The sequence below is a fragment of the Chelonia mydas genome, chromosome 4 (assembly GCF_015237465.2).
Source record: "Chelonia mydas isolate rCheMyd1 chromosome 4, rCheMyd1.pri.v2, whole genome shotgun sequence".
NCBI classification, from domain to species: domain Eukaryota; kingdom Metazoa; phylum Chordata; order Testudines; family Cheloniidae; genus Chelonia; species Chelonia mydas.
In genome coordinates this window covers 121,234,461-121,248,010 of record NC_057852.1, presented here as the reverse complement: position 1 = coordinate 121,248,010, position 13,550 = coordinate 121,234,461, and the positions used below count along the sequence as shown (strand labels likewise).

Below are 13,550 nucleotides of genomic sequence, written 5' to 3'. Positions count from 1 at the left end.
ACTCCATGCTTTTATGGCAGACCTGTCATTTACTAGCTTCTGTAGAGATACGGTTACACTGTATCCCCATCCTCGTTTCTTCCCTAAGGTCTCTTTGGAATTATATTAATCAAGAGATCCACCTACCAATGTTTTATCCAAAGCCTCATGTCTCCAAGAGATCTGCCTACATACGCTCCAGGGATGGTATGTTTCCAGGTATGATACTACCTTTGGTGATGCAGTCTTCTGGACTGTCTTGGACTTGCCTCCTTAGCACCCACCTCCTTGCTGAGTTACTGCTTGGGAGTCTCCCACAACAGAGCATCCATAGGAGCATATACTCAAAGAAGGAGGAGCGGTTACTTATCGTACAGTAACTTGAGTCCTTCAAGATGTTTTGTCCCTCTGAGTCCTCTGTCTTGTCTGTGGTGGCTCTGCTTCACAGCAAGAAGGAACTGAGTGGTGGAGGGTCCACGCCATCTTTTGTGCCCTCATTTTGAGACACAAGGTGCTGTTCTGTGCAGGCATGGACCCTCGGACGCTGCTTTGCATTCTCAGGTCAAGGGTACCCACGCATCCTATAGCGGAGCACCCACAGGGAAAAAAGATCTCAAAGAACTCAAGTTACGATAAGATGAGTAACCTCTTCTTTCTTTCTCTCTCTCCCCCCCCCCCCCCCAAAAAAAAATGATTTGATTGAGGAGATTAAATCAATTCTCCGTGTATGTTAGTTATTTTCTTGTATATTGGTGTCGGAGTTTAGTTAAATACAGTCAATTGTTTTAGATTTCGTTCTTGCTTATTTCAGGTGTGTGGAGTAATGGTGTCTGGAAGTGATGAATCAACTCCATCCATTATTTACCATTGCGTCCTCAGAGGATTAGAACGACTCCTCCTTTCAGAGCAACTTTCTAGGCTGGATAGTGAATCTTTAGTTAAACTAAGTGTTGACAGAGTGAACATACACAGCCCCCACAGAGCTATGGCAGCCTTGGGGTTAATGCTGACTTGCATGTATTCAGGTGTGGATTTATTATTCAATTATTTATGCTCTGTTTTAAGTACATCTTTTTAGTAGAGTAATATCTAGCTCTTCTAGAGCTCTTTCCAGAAAATTAAACAAATGTTCACAGCTTACTGACAAATGAATTTTTTTCAGTTATAGTGAACTTACTACAAGATATCTTGTTTCTGTTTAGGAAAAGAGAAAATCAGCCCAAGTCGAGCAACAGATGCAAATCCCACAGCTCCAGACAGCGAGTCTGTTATTGTAGCTATGGAACGGGTGTCTGTTCTTTTTGATAGGTAAGAAAGAAAGAAAGAAAAAAAAAAAAACTGCATAAAAAGCATAAACTGCAATAAAAGCCTCACATTTTGGCATTGGCTCAGTTTGTTGGTCACTATTCTGTTCGTGATTTTAAAATGTCATTGCTGATAGTTACTGTGCTGTTGATTAAAAATACTGTACCAATAAGGTACACAGCAATGTCGTTTCAGTGGTTGGGTCCAACACAGACATACAAGAATGTAAATAGGAAACGGATTTCTAATCAGTATTTAGTGTTACACAAAACAAATGCCTCTGCTTACCTAAAATACTTGCCTCAGCACATGTGGTGATTACGTGTGTAAAATATTTGAATGATCACAACAAAGTAAGAATTAAGAATGCTATGATCCTATTTATTGACACTTATAATGTAGTCAGAAAAATGTCATTTCCAGTCATGATGACAATCGTAGTTTTGACACTGGCTGCATAAAATAATCGCAGTATATGCCACCGTGAAGGGTTGAAATGCCCATTTTGAGGGTTGAGAATATGTGAACTGCAAGAACTATTAAAAAGTACTTTTCTTTTATAAAATGCTTTTTTAAAAGCATAATAAAACCCCTTTCAGAATGTCTTTTAACACAATAAAGAAACAGAGCATAAGCCCAGGTTTTTTTTAAAGTAGTACCTTTAAAAGACAACTTAAAATACATTAATTTTTTTTCATGTAATCAGCTTCTGTAGTCGCAAGGATTATAAGCAATTGCAAAATGGAGGGTCCATAATACAGTTTGGTCCACAGAAGATTTGAGAACTCCTGCTCTAACCTGATGATCTCGAGCTGTATTAGGTGCTGTAGCACAAAGGGTCAAATGGGGATTTTCAAAAACATTCAACGATTTAACTGTTCCCATTAACTTCAACGGGAGTTACACCAACACTAAATGCTTTAGAAAATACCGCCTTTTAAGACTTCATAAGTCAGTCCTGAAAGGCATTATGGAGCACTCCATAAGATCAACCCTCATGAAGCAGAGAGAGCGTACCTTTGCAGAGGAAATCAGTGGTATGGTAGTTCATATCTGCTTTTCCCAAGACACCATGAGCTTGATCTGCAAGCATCAACAGATCCAGCCTTTGACCGAAAGACTCTCCAGTTAGTGGTTCTTCATTAAAAGTATTCTTAAAGAAAATGACCTTCATTTCCTTGCCATCTAGCTCTGTTTCTCTTCATCTATATAACATAACATTCTTCTTGCTATTTCCCTTTTGTTCAACCAGCAGGGATGGTATGGATGAAAATGAAAAAAATTTACTTGTGAATTTTCTTTCTCAGATTGCCAACAGTGCTAATGCATTCCCCCACACGCATAGACCCACTGTCTTTTTAGCATGCATCTCAGACATAGTGTGGGTACTCTCAGGTGTAGAGTTAGTTGTGTTTTTTTTTCTCTCTCTCTAGAGTTTCACTTATTCCCAGCCTATCATTTGAAGAAAAAAAAAATCATTAGCAGTCATAAGTTGAATGTCATACAGCTGTGGAAGAACTGGATTGTCAGTTGGGTCAGTGTTAGATCTGTGAGCTCTTCAGCATTGAGATCTATCTACATATAAAAGAAAAGAATTCTTCTCCTATCCCTCTTGACTCTGGAAAAACAGGAAAAAATTTCATAGGGACTAAATCAGCATGAATGTTCTGCTGAAATAAAATGGTCAAATGTATGCATTCTTTTTTGTTTTAGGATCCGGAAAGGATTTCCTTTTGAAGCTAGAGTAGTGGCACGGATCCTCCCTCAGTTCCTAGATGACTTTTTCCCTCCACAGGATGTAATGAATAAAGTTATTGGAGAATTTTTATCCAACCAGCAGCCATACCCACAATTCATGGCCACAGTAGTTTATAAGGTAGTGTATTTTAAACTCATTTTCAAAAATGTACTTTTGGTGCAAGGCTGTTCACTCTCAGTAACTAGGACTCCTGGCAAATGTACTATTACTGGTATTCTGCCGAGCATATAATCTGGCAAAAATGATTTTGAACCTCTTCACTCTGAAGATATCCACTACTGACATTTGAAAATTCCATTTGTGACACTGAGCTGAATATGTGAAAAGGACAAAAAAAAATTTTTAATGCTGTTCATACTAAATTTCATGACATAATACATATAATTCTGGTGCAGAACTTCATAAAAGTGACTAGCAAAATAAATCAGCATCTGTTTTAGTAAACAAACTACATGCTTGTGCTATTACACTGAAGAGTGAAATTAGAAATTCCAAAGATAGACCCTGAACATGTTTTGTCTTCTCACATTTACTTGCACAAGTTGAAATAAATAAAACCTATAATTAGGAAACAATAACATTCAGAGAAGACTACATTCCTACAATACTAAATTCATAACAGAAAGCAGGGGAAATTTTATTTTAAGAGCCAGGAAATCAAAGAAAAAGTTTATACGCTCTTATTCATGTTATACCCTGTTGAGGAGAAAATTAGTTTGTATGCAAATCTCTTTTTAGATCCCATTTAAAGGTTTAGATGTACCATGACATTCCAAAGAGGGCAAAGTCCATGGTCATAGTATTACATGACTAAACTGGCACTTACCAAATCAGTGAACAGAAAGTAGACAGTTATGAATCTAGGTGTAACTGGTGGGGCACTCTGAAGTGTCTCAGATCATTTGAGATGGATTGGGAAGAATAGCCCCCTCAGTTGTATCACTAGTCTGGATATGCTATTTTGGCATAGTCTCTTGGGATCTGTTTTCCCAAAATCTGAAGCAGAAATTAATCATACAAAAATTATTTGACAGGCTCAGATGTTTAATTTGATATTTTAATTATATTTAGATACAGCTATCTGTCACAGTGTACCCAAATGGAATTTTGTAGGCAATCTCATGTACGTAATGAACATTTTTGACTGACAGCCCGATTACTAAAATCTGACTGCCACATGTAATGTCATAAAGATTTAATAAATATTCTTATGCTTACTTGAATCACCCATCTTAGTGAGTAAAATGCCTCCAGGGTTTGGAGTAGCAGAAGGACATTCATCTAGGCTTACATGTTTGCAGTATGTTTTATGTCTGGCCATTAGTGTTCTAACATGTCTTTTCCCACATGAAATATTTATTATAATTTTTGCAGGTTTTTCAGACACTACATACCACTGGACAGTCACCAATGGTCCGTGATTGGGTGATGCTCTCTCTCTCCAACTTCACACAGAGAACGCCTGTTGCAATGGCAATGTGGAGTCTTTCCTGTTTTTTTGTCAGTGCTTCCACCACTCAGTGGGTTTCAGCAATGTATCCTAAACCGTTTTTATGTGGGTTTAGTACTTTTGTAAAGTGGATTGATAACATTGGAGACTGAAATCCTCCCTTCATGTATCTAACAAATACCCCCTGGGCAGCAGTACTTCTCCACAATGCCCTGCCAGGGCATCAGATTTCACCAAGTGGGTCCACTTCCAGAAGCGAAGACATAGTTCGCTCTCCATGTCTATTTAGTGGTTAATATTCAATTATTGGGTTAAATGTATTACCTGTATTATGCAGGAGATCAGACTAGATGGTGATGGTGGTCCCTTCTGGTCTTAATCTACAACTCAGTTGTTTGAATTGCCAAGAGTGGATGCCAGTTGGTACAAGCTGTAATAGTTCAACATTGGTACCATAATGGTTTATAACTTTACTATCAGATGTAAACTGTGAATTACTTAAATATCAGATAAGGGTGAATTTTTTAGCAGTATGTCAGGTTCAGCCATATGGCTTACATATATTTTAAGGGGAGTCTTGCATCTCAACCCCTACATTACTATGGAAAATCTTTTATTTTAGTGGTATAAGCTTTTAATGTAAAGAATTGAGACACTGAGAAGTAATTTATTGCAGGGAACAAATGATCAATGATCCTATAATGTTTAGAACTTTTTACCAGATATTTTCAAGGTGACTTTTTATTATTTTCCTTTTAAAAATAAGTCATAAGCATTCTGCCATGCTCTAGGGAAAAACACTCTCAAAAGAACATCCTCATCTACTTTCTTTCCCCTCCTTGCAGCTCCGTCTTTCCTCAACTTCTCCCAAAAAATTGTTTGTGGCAAACATTCCTCTGCAAACTGGCAATAGGATAACATTCCCCAAAATAGCTGGAACAACTAACTGAAGGATGCAGTGGCATTGCCCAATGAATGTGTAATTTAAAAAAAAAAAAGAAAAAAATCGTCTCACCTTAAAAAGAACCGCTGCTCAGGAAAATCAGCCCTGAATAGGACATTTGATAAGCAGTCTAAAAATGGAAATTTCTCCATTATGTTTTACATTTCCTTGACGATTATTTTTGTGGCTCTGTGCATTGGCATTTCTGTTTATCTTTAAGCAGTGCAGAACTGTCTTGTTGATGCGGGTTTGTTTCTCCTAATATATAATCTAACAAGTGGAAAGTATTCCTACCAACTCATTTTAAGCTAACAATAATGGGGAAATTGCATTAGGTTATTCAGAGAAATACAGCTAAGAAATAAAGCTTCTGCAACGGCAGTTTAATTGCTATCTGCAGGTGTCTTGCACTTACAGTTACACAGTGGTAAAGCAAAAATATTTAATTTATCTGGGAATGCTTTTTAAGTCAGTGATATTTTGTATAAAACTTTAAAGTTTGTCTCTTACCTCATTATTATGCCCTTAACTACTTCCTCAGTCTTCCACATATTATCAGCAGAATGGGAAAATCAGAGCAAGTGGACATTAACCTCTTCTGTTTGGTGGCCATAGACTTTTACAGACACCAGATAGATGAGGAACTAGATCGAAGGGCCTTTCAGTCTGTGTTTGAGATGGTAGCATCACCAGGAAGCCCATATCATCGCCTACTAACTTGCTTGCAAAATGTTCACAAGATCACAGCGTGCTGAACATCTTGATGTTGGTTAATGAAACTTGGTGGCTTGATTTGGAATCTGGTATGAACGTTTAGATAAATATTAAGGTGCAGAAAGCAGCTGGGATTTGCTTCTGCAATGAATCTGCATCTGTCAGTTTTATACTTCATGCTTGTTTGCTTGGAGAACACTCTGCACCACAGAGAATCACATGAAAGGTGTAATAGTAACATTCTTGTTAGCAGTGGGTAGCTGTGCTAAATGGAAATATGTATATGTTTTAAATAATGTTTGGGACTAACCTGAGGCTGAGTTACTAACTGTAAAATATATGGGCATATACTTCTATGCAGGAAAGCCAGGTATTACTCTTCTTCCTGATGTTCAACTTAAGTCACCGTGTTGCATCTGGTATCGAAACTCTGACAGAAATACTCTCTCAGTGCAAGTTTGCAGTCATTACAAAGTTTATGTAGATATATATGTATATACACACACACACTGTGGGGTAGTATAGATTAGAAATTGTTTCCTAATGTCTCTCCCAAACAAAGAAAAGAGAAACCAGTTTTCAGGGGTAACACTCCCAGCATGTAATTCTTCTATCTCTGGACTTTCTAATATACTGTGGTGTATGTGTTGGTGGCATGGGACATGTAGTGCACATACATAACCACACTTTTCTTTTTTTCTTCTCAGGATTTAAAATTTGAGTACAATATATCAGTAAAAGAAATTTTAACTTAAATATTTCTATATCATGTAAAGTATGTAAAATTGTAAAATGTGTGGTGCATGAGATGTGCTGTAATTTGAAATGAACAAAAAGCCCACTCTGCTGAATGTCTTGACATCTGTATTGTCCTCATTTTTTTCATTGTGTGCTCAAGTTCATGTTCATTTTTAAAATCCATCTTAATGTACGGGTTACATTTTATGCTCTACATTTCACGTTTTTGTATGTTAACACTTCAAAAACTGGAATATATAGGCTAGTTTTTGTTGATATGTTAAGAAGGCATTTTTGTGATCCACTTGACTGTAGCTTGTTTTGAGTTTCTTTATTTTGAGATGTAAACGGGAGGGGACTAGATATCCTGGATCAGCACTTTGTATACTAAAAGCTGCTCTCACTTGTTGCAGAGGTGGGGGGGGAGGGTTGTTTTTGTTTTTTAAGAGAGAAAAATGATGCAAGTTCCCAGTAGCCAATAACTACCGGTAGTTATCTGTATCTGGCTTTTTCATTTATACTAACAGAAACCATGGAGTCATGGATATAAACCACTCTCACTTTACTCTAAGCAAATTTATGCTGACAGTTATGAATCAGAAGTCTAATGTGGTCTACTCTGGGGCTGGCTAAGGTGTTAGATTATACAACCTCTTCTATTAGTTGTCTACAACATTATGTTTATATACAAACACAGTGTAAACATCCACAAATTCCAAAATTCTCCAGTTCTACACAGGGCCAGTTTCTGCTTACACCTCATGCAAGCCTTTGATTTTAGTTGGTTGCACATGGGGAAATCTCGGGCAGTATTTTTCCTATAACTGTATCTGATATAAGTTTTCAATATAGAAAAGCAATGCCTTGGTTCTGAGCTACATTGCTATATTTAACCTCATTACATTTTCCATTAACACCTGTTGCTAACACTCAGAATATCTAAATAGTGTTATCAAGAGGAACATATACTGTATGTATTTGTGTATATAATGTATATGTAATTATACACATGTGACTACATTTAATGTATACAAGTGTGTATATTTGTATTTATTAAACCCATGGATTTAAACTAATTCCAATTCTTAGACCAAAAATGGTTGCTTTTGCCCATAACTTGATTATAAAGGAATTGCCCAGTGATGTTACTTCCTCTTATGATAGATGCGAAACTGATGATATGGGCAGCAGAAATAACTGTAGACTTTGCTGTATCTAGCTGTTTGACGGACTTTATTATCTAGAGTTATTTCTGCCTCTGAGTTGGCTTATTCTTCTTTCTTGGGCCACAGCACTGTGGTGTTCTTTTTTTAAAAAAGAAACTGAAGTTCAGAAAGGGTTTAAAAAAATAGATATTGTTAAAGATTTTGGTTATACTGGAAATCTTACAGTTCTGGTAAGAGACCACTTGCCAGGGCAGTGAGCTATAATGCAATTAATTGCTTTGCAATTAAGGGTAACATAGATCACTAGTTCCTTTTATAGCCCCCAGTAATAGTTTTCTACTATAAACCCACACACCAGTCAGTTTTTGTATGATATACTATAAGTGAAGATATTTTTGTAAGCTATTTTCCAAAATTTAAAATAGATTTTAATATATTTTTGAAGCATTTGGTAGTTACATCTTAACCATAGATCACTATACTTTCTGTTTCACGAATGGATAAATCTTACATATTTTTAACCTCCATAAATAACCACTGCATGGTTGGTCAGTATGCCTCCAGATAATGGAGGCTGGCCATCCCAACTTCTGAAGTTTTCTAAACAGATCAACTGGGACTTGCCATAGAAACTTTCCAGACAATAAAAAGAGCATATTAAGCTAAGGAGTCAACAGGTGACAGAAATTAATTTCTAGCCAACATGCGATAAATTCCCTCTTGTCAGTACTATTGTTGGCATTTGATAGGATATTCAGGTTTCCCACTTCTAATTGTCACCCAAAAGCAATGCAGCCAGGTCTGTCTTCAGACAAATTCAAGGATAATCAGAATAGTTGTGTGTGTCGGTCTTATCTCCATGAAGATTTGTAATACATAGAAAACAGGTTTGCTGTCTGTAGATCTTTAATGTCTCTAGATTTTTCTTCCCCAGAATAATTAACTGAATACAAATACACATTCATTTTCAGATATATGAATGTCTCGAAGGGGACATGTTTGTTATTCTCCATAGTTTGTAATTATACATTTATAAGGCTAAAATTTAACATCTCTTTCCTTTGATGTACATTTTTGTCCTTTGTTTCTTTTGGAATGAAAATTATAATTTTTGTATTTGTAAAAATCATAACTAATATTTACACAATTCTGGTAACACCCATCAGTAGTTATGTTGTGCTTTATGGCTTAATTTCTGCCGCTGACAGCAGAACAGAATATCACATGGTCGTGTTTTCTGTGTCTATTTAAAAAAAATCTTAAGGTTAGATTTTATTTTTAATTACCATCTGTAAGATTTGTTACTCCAGTTTACGATTTTTTTTATATTTGACCAAGATTAACTGTTTCCCTGTTTAATATGCTACCAGTAGCATAAAACCAGATCCATGTTTGACATCAAATTGGTTTTGGAAATTAAACTGTTGAGTTTTTTTTCACTGAGACCCGAGGTATAAATATTGTTAGATGTGTATCTGATTTCCCAAATAACTAAAATAAGCAATATTTAACATATTCTATATAAATATAATGTGAATTGATAAATCAAATTTTTCATTTAGAGGGTCTTGAAATAGTTTGTAGCACAGCTAAGAAAATACATCTGTGAACAAGCAAATTGATAACTTATTGAAATCTAAAAGAGGTTTGACCTAGAGGACCTGCTTTTTTTCATAAAGTGCTGCCTCCTGAGACTCTCTCTAACTTGCCTCTGAATTTTTAAAAAGTATCAGGCAGATATCACTTGGCCAGTAAAGTTTGGCTACAGTAACTTCCTGTCTTTTCAGTGAAGTTTTATTTTCTTCCTTTGCACTGGGTGCAACAGCAGAAAAATTTGAACTACCTTATGTTTGATACTAAAACAAGTTGTATTAATGCAAATAATTTCTATTTGCAATTTAAGACTGGCAGTTGAGGTTTTATTAAAGATCCTTCTTTTTAGTCTTTTGTGCCCACTTTGGGATGTCCCCCTCATTAAAAAAATAAATACAAACACCCGGTACTCATGAATTCTACATTATATTACTTCCCATTGGGGAAAATCCCTTCTCAGCATGGAAGGATAAAATCTGAGACTCTCAAATTGACATAAAGAAAAGGAGTACTTGTGGCACCTTAGAGACTAACCAATTTATTTGAGCATAAGCTTTCGTGAGCTACAGCTCACTTCATCGGATGCATCCACTGAATGCATCCGACGAAGTGAGCTGTAGCTCACGAAAGCTTATGCTCAAATAAATTTTAGTCTCTAAGGTGGGTGCCTCAAGTACTCCTTTTCTTTTTGCGGATACAGACTAACACGGCTGCTACTCTGAAACAAATTGACATGAACGTTGATTAAAACTCTGAATCCCTAATGAGCAGCTTTCAATCAAACTTGAAAAAAAAAGTCAACCTTCAAGTTAAAAGTGAGTTCCAATCTAATACTCTTAAAATAGAATTAAGAAATATTTCATCATGTCATTCTCTTTTAATTACAGTTAGCTTTGTATAGCAAATAAGGAGGTTGTGTCAAAAACCCTGCAAAGGCAATCCTCCAAGAGCAGACTCTAAGTCTTCATTTGGTATTTCAGAGCTGTCATGACTAAACACTATCCATGTATCATGCCTCCTGAATGCAAGAAACATTCAGGTGTAATGAGCAATAAATATAGCAATAAGCAGTCTAAAGAGATTGTTAGTCATTCAGTATTTTACCCATTGGTTCTTTGTGGGGGCAGCTGAGCTACTGCATTAAATAAGGTTTAGTTTTCTTATAAAGACCCCAAGAATACTATGCACTAAAACCAGGAACCAACTGAGAATAACAAGGGATATATTTTTAAACTGACACCAGTATGTAACAGTAAAAAGAAGGCAATTTTAAAGGTTATAAAACAGCAAAGAAAGTATTTAGGTAATTCCCTTATTCTAAATAAAAAGTTATCTGTAGTAAAACTGAGAATCTGAGATGCCTACCTACTGTTAGGATAAACACTGCACCAAAGAATCTGGAAAGGGTGCTGAAGTCTAGTGTGCTAATTTACCTCATTTTGAGAATTCAGGTGGAAATTTTTGTGCCTGTTACCTTAAAGTATCCATTAAATAACTTCAAAAACACTGCTAACATTCCTACCCGGAGAGCTTCTATGGTATGTCAAGTTATTAAAGTTAGCTGGACATGAATGCTGTGGAAACACACTTTAGGGATGCATGTACTGCATTGTCACATGCATGTTGTGTTTGGACTTGTCATCATTCACATCAGTCTTTGTCTACACGTGATGTCAAATTAGACCAGCCTGACAAAGGAAGGATAAGGTAATTGGCATACCACACAGTCCTATGATGTTGTCTCATATGGTTTGAGGGCTATGATGGGCAAGGCTTGGAGCCCCAACACCAACAGTAGCTGTATTCAGAGTAAAAGGAAGGAATATAATTTTAGATGTATGTTTAAATTTAAAGACATTTGCTGAAAATATTGCACATTAAAATTAGAGAAAATAAACTATACATTGTTGCTGTACGTGATTTTCTGTTTATTTAAACAATAAGTTCTGAATACACTTTAACAGGCTGCAATAAAATGTGTTTCTGCTCTCTACACTGATCCAAATGTCGGGGGTGTTGAGAAAATGTGAAAACATTTGAACTCTACACTGCTGCGTGTAAACTCTAGTACTATTTACATGTTAAATAAGGAAGACACAGTGAAGATTTGTTTACTGCTTCTGCTAGACATGCTTTCCAGAACTTACAGGATAAGGGCTTGTCTACACAGGGACACTGAGGGCAGGTCTACATTACAAACTTGCTTCAGTGCAGCCGCTGTAGTGCTTCCGGTGAAGACACGCTAGCCAACAGGAGAGAGCTCTCCTGGCTTAATAACCCCAGCTCTGTGAGAGGCAGTCGCTATATCCGCGGGAGAAGCTCTCCCACCAACGTAGCACTGTCTACAAGGGTTAAGGTTGGTATAACTCTGTCGCTCGGGTGTGGATTTTTCACACTCTGATGTAGTTATACCAAAGTGTGATGTAGACCTGGCCTCAAGAAAATTAAATTCACACCTTTAGTTAATTTGGATTAAAGTGCTCTTATTCAGCATTAAAGTGGATTTAATTGGATTTATCTTAATTCACTTGCAAGAGTTTCCAGATGGGTTTAATGCAGTTTAACTAACCCACTTTAAAAGTTCATTCAGATTAATTTTCTTGAGTGTGCCCATGTTTTAAAAAACCCAAAAGGTTTTGGAGGAGAACAAAGAAAAATCTAGCCAAACACAAAATTTAAAAGTGTACAACTGCATTTGTAAATGAGAATGTTTTTATCTGCTGGAGCCCTACATGCTGGATTACATTATACAGGAGAAGGAAAGATTTAGCTTATGTGTGGTTTCACAGCTGTTAGGCTTTCTGTTGGGTTAACTTGTTTTGTTTTTAAAGAAAATTCTGGAAAGTCCTACTGCACAATAGCAATGATCTCTTGCAGTACTTTGCTGTTAGTTAATCAAAACAAGATGTCTTATGTGATACTCAATGTTTTCTGGAAATTTTGGAAGAAGCTTACAGTAGTAGCTCAATACACAAGGCAGGTGCTGGATTCATTCACATCCAAAATATTTTTACGTGTTTAAATCCTCTGTCAGGGATAGTAGCAAATGATAAGCCACTACTGCCACGTCTGATAGATATAAAATAAAAATATAAAGATTATAGAATTAAAATCCAGAACCATTCTGTGGTAGGACTGCTACTTGAGTTTTTTTGTTTATTTTTGCTGTTACATTTTTTTAATTATTGGAGAACCCTTTGAGTGATTGTCTTCTTTACTTCCCTTCCTCTTCTTTCAGCCATGAAAGAATGACAGAGGAGTCTAGTCTTTAAAAGGACAAATCTTAAATGTTCAATATCAGACAGCTAGTATTAGGGAATGAAATGTTATCCTTGTAAGAACTGACAATTACCCAGATTATCATAATTGCCCAATTTGCACCCATTCTCTTTCCTCTCCCTTAAATTGTGTTCTAGTTCGTTTAGGTATGAGAGCATTTCAGCCATATCTTTAGCACTGGGCCTTCATGGCCTCTTGCAGTATTAACATGCTGCCCAAACAAATTGCCAATACACTTTTCCTGTTACATCTGTTAATGGGAACCCTACACAGCTGTCCTTTTGATTACATGGAGGGGCCCTAACAAATCTCTTGTCTTATACTGGTATGCCTGAACCCTTAAATCACTGGTAGATCTACACTACTGTAGATCTATACCAATTTCAAGATATGAAGAGTTTCCAACTGTTAATATGTTGCAAGAGGGGGAACATAAAAAGGAGCTATATGTGAGTTTTAATCATACGCTGCAGCTCTTCCATGTTGGACATAATCATAGATTTTGCCTTGAGCTACAGAAGATCTTTCTTTTCCTTCAGATGTACCTCCAAGTATGGTAAGGTAATAAATCTCACACCAGATACTGGTTTCACATCCTTCAAATTGGAAAATGTAATCTGTGGA

The 13,550-nt window shown here is 36.4% G+C and overlaps 1 protein-coding gene across 2 annotated transcripts in view; it reads left to right on the top strand.

Moving 5' to 3' along the window:
* Positions 1-11,549, top strand: part of HTT (huntingtin) — a 189,157-nt gene extending 177,608 nt beyond the window's left edge. For both annotated transcript variants that reach the window (XM_037898170.2, XM_037898168.2), the window contains 5 exons: positions 791-1,004; positions 1,182-1,287; positions 2,998-3,160; positions 4,418-4,578; positions 5,978-11,549. In XM_037898170.2, coding sequence (XP_037754098.1) covers positions 791-1,004; positions 1,182-1,287; positions 2,998-3,160; positions 4,418-4,578; positions 5,978-6,191 — 858 coding nt within the window. In that variant the 3' untranslated portion in view covers positions 6,192-11,549. The remainder of the gene's footprint in view (positions 1-790; positions 1,005-1,181; positions 1,288-2,997; positions 3,161-4,417; positions 4,579-5,977) is intronic.
* Positions 11,550-13,550: the final 2,001 nt, after the last annotated feature.